Source organism: Phocoena sinus, chromosome 7 (assembly GCF_008692025.1).
Source record: "Phocoena sinus isolate mPhoSin1 chromosome 7, mPhoSin1.pri, whole genome shotgun sequence".
NCBI lineage: Eukaryota > Metazoa > Chordata > Mammalia > Artiodactyla > Phocoenidae > Phocoena > Phocoena sinus.
The window spans coordinates 94968559-94981353 of NC_045769.1; the positions used below are offsets into that span (position 1 = coordinate 94968559).

Below are 12795 nucleotides of genomic sequence, written 5' to 3' on the forward strand. Positions count from 1 at the left end.
TGTCATTCACTGCTTATCAGAGCAATACATCTCACAGTCATTCACCCAGTGGAAGGATTACATGAAATACCATGAGAAAATAATTTATAACTTGTAAAAAAGTATGCTATAGAAATGATAATAACTGTCTTAGCTCTGAAACACTTTCAGTATCTAGCTCCATTTTTAAAAACTACACTAACAAGGATGTAATTTATTTTAAACTTATATTTCTTTTTTTTATAGTTAATCCACCAGTCAATTTTCCAGTGTTAAACTAATCTTTCTTTTATTTATTTGTTTGTTTATTTATTTAGTCTAGTCTGCACCGGGTCTTAGTTTTGGCACGCAGGATCTTTAGTTGCGGCATGCGGACTCTTAGTTGCAGCATGCATGCGGGATCTAGTTCCCCGACCACGGATTGAACCCGGGCCCCCAGCACTGGGTGCACAGAGTCTTACTCACTGGACCACCAGGGAAGTCCCTAAACTTATATTTCAAGGGAGATCTTATTTACACAGTGCCTGGGCATCTAACAGATGCTCAGCAGACTAGATTAGGTAGCATGACCAGTGTCCTTGAGAAGGGAGAGCTCCTGGCTTGGTAGTGATCCTGTCTAATATCTAGCTACAGAGGAAGTAGGGGATGGGCAGTCTCATGGGCCTCGGCTTAAGCAGGGTGGACTGGAGTAAAAAGCATGGAGGATTTGAGAGAAAAGAAAGATATAAAATCTAGTTTCAGGATGTATCTTCTTTTTTCCTTAGTTGCTTTCTATTATCAAGGGGCTTCAAAAGTAGACATATTCTTAGTGCTCAAAAGTCCTCAACAATTCCACATTTTACATTTTAATTACAATTTTCATTTTCTGAAATTACAAGAATATGCTACTGCCTTTGCTCATATCCTTCCCCATCCTCAGAATGCCTTAACTAATTTACGCCCATAATTTTCTTTTAAGAGCTGATTAAAGGTTTATACCTTTCTAGAAGACTTCTGTATTAAGTCCCTAACCTATTCATGGCCATATTTCACAATTCCTTCAGTTAGTGGTCTGTATATTATCATCAATTTGTTGACCTGTGTTTAGATGTACATTTACCTTCCCAGCTAGATTATTTTTACCTTGTTGAGATGAATGACAACGGCCTTTGGATTTCTTAACATTCGAGTCAGTTATGGGAAACCATGAGGCTAATAAAACAAACTCACTCGCAGGTTATTCCAGAAAGGTAAAGGAAGGTAAAATAAATTTCTGGAAATGTGCCATAGATGGGCTAAAGAAATCTGACTTATTCATGAAACAGTAGGTGTTTCTACTTTAGAACTATAAATTAAAATCCATGACATTTTCAATACATGACATACTCTTCCTTTTTTTGATTTAGTGAGGGGGAAAAAGCTCAGTTCCAGCATGGGAAATTGCACATCCTTCTCTATTCTATAAATACTGACTTATAATCTGTACTGTATTTCATATACCTACCTCTACCTTTATTTTTCCCTCCCATTCCATTCTCCTCAAGAGATTTTCTAAAGAGCTGAAGAATAGAATAAGACACTTGCTCATATATTGATACTTATGTATTGAATAGCTGGAAACACAGACAATGCCAGAAAAATCTACTTCTCAAAATTAATATGGTTCAGATATTTTTTTCTAAGTTAATGAAGTGAATGAATGATGCAATAAGTGAGGACAGAACAAAGCTGCAATGACTAATAAAACTCTTAAGACTATAAAGTTATGCATTACAGAAGCATTTTCCCCATATTAAAAGGAGAAGAATGTAGCTACACATTTTAGTTATTCAAAATCCCCTCTACCCAATGCAGGTAAGAGCGACCACGTACCTGATATGATGGCACTGAAGGATAGGGGATGACCACTCCTTGAATCTGATTTCCAATGCTGTTGGGCTGGCCACCAACTAGGCTCTGACTCTGGGGTTGCTGAACTCCAACTATCCCCTGGTAGTTTTGCTGCTGGTTGGGCATAACTTGATAACCTGTAATGGCACAGTGAGTTAAATCCTGCTTTGAATTTAATTTATTTCACTAGCAGTATGTTTTTGTATTTTAAGCAAGTACTTTGTGTTCTAAGATGACAGTTTTGTTTAAACAGCAAGTCTCAAAAATCTTCTGTTATGCGAGCTAACATTTAAAAGGTTTACTATGTAGGTAACCCAAGTCAGCTACCCTCTCTGCCCTCCCAAAGTAACACTCAAATAAAGTTTGGGTACAAAGATTTCCTTTGCAGTTGAGGAAATTTATAGGGCCACAGACTTGGTTTATATACACAATTACTAGTTAGTGTATAGTACAGTCTGTTATTAAAAATAGTTTCTGTGGGCCAGGACTGGCTACATAATTTGTGGGACCCAGTACAAAAGCAAAATGCAGGGCCTCTTGTTAAAAAATGGAGAGTTTTGAGTTGGTAGTAGTAGAACTAGTCCTTCTGGAGACTGAAAATAATGGTAGGGGGGAACCACTTTTATAGAATAGTTCTATGTTTGAAAAACCACACTAAGATACGAATCCTTATATTAGGAATGTGTCAAGGGCACAAGGAAAAATTGAGTTACCTAGCAATTTTTAAGGTTATTTCCCTATATTATTAAGGTCACTTAACAGAGGAACCGATCATTAGAGGGGTTAAGCAATCTGCCCAAAGTTCACAAATCAAAAACCTAAGGGACAGTTCTTCCTAAACTGAAGGCACTGTTGGTAATTTAACTAGTAAGTTAAAAGTATAAACATACTTTTATTAAATGAATTTATCAGTTATTTAAACAAGAATCCACAATGATAAGCTTTGAGTAGTGAATATGAATTGTACAATATGTGTCTCCTGACCCTAAGAGGATTCCTTTAAATAAACCAGTTAGCTCAAGACTTATGTAAATTACTAAAAACTACCACAAATCCTTTTTTTGTTTTTTTTTAAGAGAAACCAGATAAAAATAAATAACTGACCTTCTAATCAGGGTATCTAAAAAGCTTCCACAAAGATAATAAACCAAACTATGGCATTGCCTATACAAACTTCCACAACTAAAGGTCAGTGAAATGATTTCTCTGATAGCACCATAAATCTATTCTGCTACCTTATAAATATCAAGATTTCATCTCCATCCTTATTAATTCCTAAAGCAACAGGAATGGCAAAGATCCCATCTCAGGTATTGATTGTAGACAAGGGTATCACTCACTGCAGTTGCCTGGAAGCCTCAATGATTCCACTCAATGGCTAAATAATTGAATAAATTCTAACATCAACCTTCTCTAAAGATATGAATACAAAACATATCCGGTAACTAAGCAACATATTAACAACAAAGTAAGAATCAAGTACAAATCCAGTTATAGTGAATACTTTAATAGTGATGGGTTTTGCTGTTTCTGAAACATTTCTCCCTGTGAAATTCCTATAGTCCTCAAATCTGGTGGTAAAGAAGCTTCTTTCTTTCTTTTTTTTTTTCCTGGTACGCGGGCCTCTCACTGTTGTGGCCTCTCCCGTTGCGGAGCACAGGCTCCGGACGCGAAGGCTCAGCGGCCATGGCTCACGGGCCCAGCCGCTCCGCGGCATGTGGGATCATCCCGGAGCGGGGCACGAACCCATGTTCCCTGCATCGGCAGGCGGACTCTCAACCACTGCGCCACCAGGGAAGCCCAAGAAGCTTCTTTCTTGCTCCTTAGCCTAATAATTAACAATCAACCCTATTTTCAGTTTACCAAATAACAAGTATTTCAAATTCATACCCTAAAGTCCAAATGTCATCGAAACGTACACTGACACATTTCCACCCCTAGGAAAAGAAAGGGCAGGAATGGAAATGGGATGTGAAGACCCTTTTTTGTGTTGGAAACACCACCTCTCATCCACACATACATCTATTGCAGGGTCAGAATTTGGGCTCAGCTCTTTATAGACTGGGAAAGTAACTTCTTACAATGGTCTTGTCCGAATTACAGTCCACTAAAATTAAAAAGAAAAATGTGACCACCTAGCAGAATTCACTGTAACATAATGTGACTTAAATACCTTGACTTAAATAGTCACATCTCCCTAAGAAACTCAAGTGTTTTTCAAACTATTTTTGTATTTTATTCATTGTCAGTATTTGGAGGTTCACCTTGTTTGCCTCCTGCCTGCAACTCCCTCTTATAAAAAGAAATCTGACACAGAAAACTTCAATACATAGCTATAGATTTCATGACACAGTGGTCTAATGCAGCATCACCTGGACACTACACCATGGAATTTACACCGATAAATTTCCAATGGTATTTTAGATTCTTTAATGCAACCTTAACTCCACTAATATCCATTCCTACGAATGTATATATATATATCTCCACACAAACATCACAGTTTGAAAATGTGCAACATAACATAAAATCTAAAACATCTGACTCTAGAACCTCATTTGTCATAGACAGTTATGTAAAGATGCTGTGAGCTCAAGATGTGCCTGGAGGGTGATAAAAGGTGAGTGAAACACGGTCCCTATCTTTGAAATTAGGCATTCTTAGCCATGACACCATAACAGAAGAGCAGAATAAACAGGGCATTATGAAATTAAGAGGGAGACGTTAATCCTGGCTGGTATTCACAGAGGAAGTAACATATGAGCCTGGACTTAAAGAAAAGGTCTGGACAAAGTAAAAAACATGTTTGAGGAACAGGGAAGAAAAGTGGAAGATGAAGGCAGAATATTGGTGGAGAACCAGAGATTTTACAAGTAGAAAAGCAGTGAGAACTACTAAGAGGTTCCAGATTTTAAAGATTGTGAAAGTAGAAAAAATAACTAATATTAGTACTTCATTCAGAAGTAGCACAAATAAACTGGGAACATGTTTTTAAGTAACAGTGGAGCTAATAAAAATAAGAATGTCAAACACTTTAAAGAAAATACCTTCCTAAGAAGCTCTCTTATTAATCTTCTCATAATTTTGTTCATTGCCTTATTCCATATTTCTTTCTTTTTTTTTTTTTTTTTTTTTTTTTGCGGTACGCGGGCCTCTCACTGTTGTGGCCTCTACCGTTGCGGAACACAGGCTCCGGACGCGCAGGCTCAGCGGCCATGGCTCACGGGCCCAGCCGCTCCGCGGCATGTGGGATCTTCGCCGACCGGGTCACGAACCCGTGTCCCCTGCATTGGCAGGCGGACTCTCAACCACTGTGCCACCAGGGAAGCCCTATTCCATATTTCTTAAAACTCAACAGGTAATATAAAATTGTTCTTGTTAACTGTTCTCTCATGGCTTGTGTACACGTTTAAAAAACCCCCAAAATAGAAATGGTGTGCTTTTTAAGGGCAGGGTTAGAAGCTTTTAACACCCTACCCACCCCATTAAAGGAAAAAAACCCCAAAATATCCATGTTGGTTATCAAGCAAATAAGCCAAAAAAGTGGGCACTTAATATTTATACTTACTAAATAAACAGCGAGGAAGAACATATTCTTAACAGAATGGAATCAAAATAACACATGCTTCTACACAAAACCAGGCTGACTGAGAATGAATGGCCAGTTTCTCTCCACGTTTAGTGAATGGCTTTTGATAGCAAAAGCAGTACTTAAGTTTTAAGATAACATGTTTATATAATAAGGTTAAACATATTTGCCTTTTCATTAAAATGAAACTTAATCCCATGAATACAAATCACCTCAGTCTAGAATCATGGATCACTCATTATGCCTCTCCTTAAAAAATGCATAGCATGGGGCTTCCCTGGTGGCGCAGTGGTTGGGAGTCCGCCTGCCAATGCAGGGGACACGGGTTCGTGCCCGGTCCGGGAAGATCCCACGTGCCGCGGAGCGGCTGGGCCCGCGAGCCATGGCCGCTGAACCTGCGCGTCCGGAGCCTATGCTCCGCAACGGGAGAGGCCACAACAGTGAGCGGCCCACGTACCGCAAAAAAAAAAAGCATAGCAGCCGAATCACAGTAATTTTCATGTAATTAACCTCAAAGTGTTTACTTGATAAGGAAGAAGAGAACTGTTTTAGTTTATATCTAATATGTAAAGCTTGAAATGAAGGTTTAATTTGAACACTGCTGGGGAAAAAGGGACATTAAAAACACCTTTGAAAAAGCTTTATTTGATTATAAAATAGGTTTTCATGGAAGAAAATTTGGAAAATACAAAAAAGGGGAAAAGTCAGGGTGGAAAAAACCATTTTTGCATAACACACTTGTAGATAATCACTATTTACATATTGTATATATGGTTAACCTTATTTTCCCTGCATAGATAGCAACATACATACCCACTTACATTGTTTATAGAAATGGACCGTATGACACATTCTGTTTCAAAACCTTTCTCCATACAATGTTTCCACAGCTAATCAATAGGGCTTGTACAAAGCTATGGGAAGGAAGCATTTAAGTAAATTTTCTTAGAACATATTTAGACCTCAAGTTAACAATAAAAGGATGAGAAAAAAACTCAGCTGATCTGAACTCTCTACTGCCTTTTAGGAAGAAGGCATGTGTCAAGAAGATTACAAGACAAAAAGACCAAGTATTTTAGGACAAATTATGTCAGCTTCTGGTTTCCATTCTGCAACCCAGCCCAAACACAAATTTAGCCCAAATCCCTAAGCATTTTCATTCAGAATACTACATAATTATCATTTCTTCGATAGCACGACAAGGCAATAATAGTAGCTAAAATTTACATGACATCCACTAGGTTTTAGGTACTGTTCTAAGCACTTTCATATGCTAACTCTTTTACTGCTCCCAATCTCATGAAGTCTATCTCCATTTTTCAGATGAAAAAAAAAACAAAAGCACAGAGAGGTTCACATTTTGTCCAAGGTTACCAGCTGTTAAGTGCTGTAGCTGGGATTTGCACATAGTAGTCTGATTGTAAACTTTACTCTTCTCGGGGAAAAATGCTGAAGTAGAAAGAGTACTACAGTAACACTGCTCAAATAAGCAGAACACTTAAACACATGACCTCCTTCCATTTTCTGAGAATTTTAGTTAATGAAGACTTTTACTGTAGTTTAACAGAAGTTAAACAGAGTCTAAGTCTTAACAGAAATTTAATTATAGGAAAACAATTATTGTAAATAGTCAATCAACCAGGAAAGTTTTTTTTTTTCATTTGAAGATTATTTGTGAGTATTAAGTGTTGTTACCTAAAACAGAATCAGAGTGAAAGGTGGTTGAGCAGTTAGTCCAGACTGGAGCTATACAAACTTCCGGGCTGGAAACAAGACCAGGTGTCACAGGGTTTCCACCACTCCCCAGATGCATGGTTTGTGACCTCTTTATTTCAAGGTTACATTTCTTTGTCTCATTATAATAAGATTTCACATGTATATAAAACAACTGGGAAGGGGAAGACGACACTCAAATGGTAACACAGTTCAGGTTCCATGTTCCCTGTTCTGGGTCTCTCACTCAGCCTGAGCATTTCCACGTCAATCTCCAATGTTCCTCTTTGGGTTTTAGCTTTGCTATTTTACCTCAAAGCCTGCCTTTACTCAAAACGTATACTCTCCTGCCATATTCCGGATGAGTATACAGAAGATTTCTCCAGCAGAATTTTCATAAATGTGGCTCTCCTCTCCATCAAGTTGAACTGCTTTGCCAAGAAGGGAGCTTTTACCAATGGGGCAATGCCAGCTTTAACCTGGACACTGTGTATATAAAGGGGCATGTCCTGTAACAGGGGTGAGCCCTTCAAGTTCTTGTGAAGCAATGGCTCTTTTCTACATACTGAATAAGCTTTACATTCATTTTTACATTCCAGGCAGGAAAACCCACGAGGTTTGAGGTTTGAACCACACTGAACAGGAAGCTGTCAGGGGCTGAGGAATCTTTCTAACTTAAAAAAAAAAAAAAAAAAAAAGCAAAAAGCATCATTTAACATTTGATACATTGTATGGCTGGTATCCCAGGAAGGAAATTCTACTGGCATTAGGACAAGTACCTGAACTGTTTTTCAAGAAGTCATGATGTTTGATCACTCATTCCAATACTTAATGACAAACAACAGTCCAGTAACTAGTTACAAAGTATATAATTTTAGAGTATACTCTCTAAAGAACATGATATTAAATGCTGCAAAAAGATTACTGGACTTTTTTTGAATGACATAAGACCATGGGATCTATGTTGGTTATTAAAGTTACTATAATCACAAGCAAAACTAGAAATATTCACTTGGAAAGCACTAAAAAAGACAAGAAATGCACAACATCATTCTACTAATCCAATTAAAGATAAGCCCCTTACTATTGTTTATGCAAGACAAAATCATTAATAGTTTATTAGCAACATAAAGGACCATGTAATTACAGACATGCCTCACTTATGCACACTTGCTTAATAAAATTTACATCTTAAAGAACTGTTCAAGTTGCTTTAAACCTGTGTTTAAACATTCACGCTGCAGAGCATCAACTGTTACAGTGGCACTTATTAGAGAAGTGGCACTGTGCTTCAGGTTCATTATCTAAGTATTCAGACCAAAGGAAGGGAGGGACATAGCTCTGATAGTTTCAAAAGTATAGTTTGAAGACTGCCAAGTATGAGAAAAAAAATCCAATGATCTGGAAAAGAGGGAGAAGGTTGAAGATTAGGAAGGGTAAAGTGATTCCTAGAGAATGAAAAGTACCACTATGTTTGAAAAATGCTACAAGAAGAGTATTTCCAGTATTCTGACGCTCAATACATCCCCAACTTGGCTACTACCTAAATTATTCTTTCCTCAATAAAGTGTGTTTCAGTACATCATAATTAAAAAAAAAATCCTTCCTGTGATATATCTGGATTTAACCTGGGTGTAAGAGGAAAATAGAATATCTTTTATAGAAATTTGTGAGTATTGTGGGATAGCATCTATTTTGTAAAGCAAGCAATGCCTATATTAAGTGATACCAAACAACAGAATATAAACACCCAGATCTCAATATAAGGTATTATTTAACACTGACATTCTCCTTTGTTAAAGGACTGCACTGTGGCAATATTATCCCGTTTCTTCCAGCACTTTCAGAGGAAACCACAATCAATTTTGCAAGCTGAGAGAACTAGGACAATATAAATTGATGGCTCAGGCTCTTCCCCCGAGGGCTCCAAAGAATATTCTATTTTTAACTCTCTTTCACTTCAACAGAGAAGAGAGCAAGAAGGAAACACAGTGCTCAGCAGAAAAGTATTGCACCTGCTTTAACAGGCTAGTTTTATTTTATACAGGTGATCTCAAATAGCATTTGTGTTAAAGGAAAGCATTCTTAATAATACGGATTAGACATAATTAGAAAGATAATAAAAGAAATTGAAGAAGTGCTTAGTCAGAACAGCCATTTAATAAATCTAAGGTTATTTCATTTAACAGTATTATTAAATTTTTTCAAGACTGAATTTGTACAGCAGAAGCACTGTCAGGGTAGATTCTTCCTTTTTTGGATGAGCCATTTTGCCAACTTTAAATTTAATTGTAACTAGGTATCTACAAGACAGTTTGTGAGAACTGTTTCCAAATCACCAAAATCTCAAGTTTGCAATCTGGTTTGTCTTATGTTTGCGGCACTATTCTAGTGAGCAGGCAAGTTCAACTAAGGATAGTCTGTTAGGTGAATATGGAAGAACACACAGCTGCCAGCACATCTTTGCTATTCTTCTCCTCTATCACCCTCTGCTCTCCTACTTCTGTGCCTGAAATAAACATAAATACAAACATAAAAAACAAATCTAATAAAAACAGCCACACAGAGGTTATAGCTCAAAGCTATTTAAATGACAGTCCTGTGGAAGAGGGCATACGACTCAAGGAAATCTGTGGGTACTTACCAGATACATTTGGCTCCAGTGGCGGCAGGTTAATGGAGAAGGGAAAAGGGAAATAGGTGGATTTGTAGGTAATATACAATGTTTAAGTCTGAGCTGGTCAGGCAATGCTAAGAAATGTTTACAGAAACAATGAAAAAACAAGGATAGTCAGCGCTACCACCCAGCAATATAAATACAAAATTCCTATTACTCAAGTCAAAAGTTGTCAGTAAAGAAATTGACTGTGTAGATAGAGTCCCTATTTGACATAAGTAAATCTCTTATCAATATCACCCCTCATCCACTTATCCAATAGGGCCCTTTCTTCCTTGCTTGCCTTTTACACCCTGGTTACTTTTAAATTTGTGCCCTGCAATGCTGCCAGTATTCTGTGCACCTTACAGACTATTTAACCTGAAATGTTCCTCCTGTGGTTGTGGTTCATCAGGACCCTACTGTAGTCTGCTGGTTGGAAAGCTAAGATTAAAGGTATAAATGCATTGATAATCTTTGAATTTAACAGAGGTTGCAAAACTAAAATGATATTTAGTTCTATGAAGTCATTTTGCTTCCCACATGCATACAATATCACAGTTTGGAAAAAAATTAAATTATATCCCTTCAAGTAGCTTCAAATGCATTTACATGTCTTAGGTCCATTTAATGGCATGCATAATAATATTCCTAAAAAGTTATTTAGCAACAGGGAAAGAGATGTATTTGACTTTCGCTAATGAGTCTGGCATGCTTAAGACATTAAACTTTTAAGAAAAGCTCCAATCAAAATTAATCTACCATTCAAATCTGCTTTGGAAAAGAAATTAAAGCAATAGCTTTCATGAATTTTTAAAAGATAAATATATTAAGCCAAGGTTGTCACTTAAATTCAAATCCCTATTTCTGAGTATGATGCATGATTAAAAAGCATTACAATTAATGGAAAATATAAGCAAATGTTAATATACTTTAATACAGCATTAAAAAGAAAAAAAAAAAATGGCAGTGGAAACCTGAGTAAAAAGAAGCCAGGAAGCAGCTGAAAAAGAGACCGGTTCACTGTGAGAAATGTAAACCTCTCAGACAGTGCTACGGCCCCGAATCCAACAGCTCAGGAACAAGGCCAATTATTGCAAAATAGTCAACATATATGGTGAAGCTGCAAACTTTTCAAAAGAGTCATAAGAATGAAAGCAGCTGCATAGAAAACAGCCAGGCCTCATAAACCTAAAATCTCTGCTACAATTACTACCTGCCGGAAAAGTTTCTTTATAGTATACCAAGCTTCTTATATGTAGTATACTTCATAGTATTCGAGCTGTAAATTTTATGATAAAGGGTTAAGATAACAAATCCATATTACTGCAGCTGGCAAGTAACCAGATCTTTTGAGATCTTTTCTTGTATGGCTCCAGTTTTGACAGTATGTCACTAAGCTACTGCACACCAGTTCTCCAATGTTCCACCTTTCTGAACTAGAAATGACTCACGTAAGACAGACACACAGAATCATGGAATTTTAGAGTACACAGAGGCTTCAATAGACGATACAGTAAAACTCCTTTACTTTGCAAGTGAGTAAATGGAAACCCAGAAGCTTTAAGTGATACACCTAATACCACTTAAATACAAATAAGGGTTGTCAGGATTTGACTCCTATTTTGTTTTCTTTCATGTTATATAATACATTGTCCAAAAGGCCTTATGTAGCCAGAATTTCTTCTGCTTCTGTTGACAGGGGCTGACTCAACCTTGTTTTAATGACCATAGTAGTTTTACATTCATAACAAAGAATTTGTACATTTATTCCCCAGCAGTAATGTTAGTACTGATTTCAATTCAGTCCCCATAATAGATGGGTTTATTGTCAAGGAGATCAACAACTAGTGCAGTTCTCTGGTACACACTTGCATGGAAGACCAAAGGCATTTTATCCTTGAGATATTTCCCCAACCTCCTTCCTGCCCCCAAAAGGGAAAATAACAAAAAATCCTATATTTCTATTGCCCATACCCTACCTGATCTAAGAATATTTGATTCAATTGGGTTCGTTAATTTAGGGCAAAATTTCTTTAGAGTCATATACAAACATTTAAGAATTATTTTTTTGTATGTACCTCAGTGAAAAAAAATTGTTCCAAGTTTATCAATGCTTTCATCATTTGGCTGAATTATTAGTTTCACCCTTTTATGTAATAAAACAATATGCTTCTTGACTAAATGTTATTTGACAAGAAAAAGAAAAGTAAGGGATGTAACAAATTATTTCTAATTTTAATCAGATGGGGATGATGGAATGTAGAGAAATATTACAAGGAAAAAAAAATGAAATCCAAAAAGTATGATGTTTGCATATAAAAATGTAAATTACTGAGAAAGAAATTGCTATAAATCTGTACAGAAAATCAGAACAAAAAGTTCCTGTGTCCATTTCCCAGTGCATTTCACTTTTCTGTTAGGAGACACACAAACATAAACGCACATTTTTTCTGTCAAGTTTGACATAAAAAATAACCGTTGGCTAACAATAAAAAAATCTTTAGATTATATAATCATCCAACTCCTACTAATTCTTCAAAAAGGTTCAGTATAATTACCAACACAATACGTGGCACTGGCACAACTGAACTTTTTCTTTAACGGGAAATTTTCTCTTCTACTTATTAGCATAACAGCATTTCTTTCGCTTTCATGTAAGGGTGCTCTGAGGATTTATTTCTCTTCTATTCTTCAAACTGAATGACATGAAACCAACTCTAGTTATAAAGTGTTATATTATGACTGACTCTCTTCCCAGACCGGGGCACGAACCCCTGTCCCCTGCATCGGCAGGCGGACTCTCAACCACTGCGCCACCAGGGAAGCCCATGACTGACTCTTAAGAGTCAAACACAATGTCAAAAGTCATTCAGACACACGCACTTTTCTGTGCCTGTACTGTCTAGATGCAATCTGACTTACTGTTTCCTTCCTTCTCACCATAACCAGCATTAGGAAAAACCCCACAATTGAAACATCACCGATG

At 36.9% G+C, this 12795-nt stretch overlaps 1 protein-coding gene across 16 annotated transcripts in view; it reads right to left on the reverse strand.

Annotated features, from left to right (window-relative positions):
• R3HDM1 (R3H domain containing 1) overlaps nucleotides 1-12795 on the reverse strand; it is a 177860-nt gene that overhangs the window by 38011 nt on the left and 127054 nt on the right. For all 16 annotated transcript variants that reach the window (XM_032637464.1, XM_032637463.1, XM_032637458.1 and 13 more), the window contains one exon: nucleotides 1831-1985. In XM_032637464.1, the coding sequence (XP_032493355.1) occupies nucleotides 1831-1985 (155 nt within the window). The remainder of the gene's footprint in view (nucleotides 1-1830; nucleotides 1986-12795) is intronic.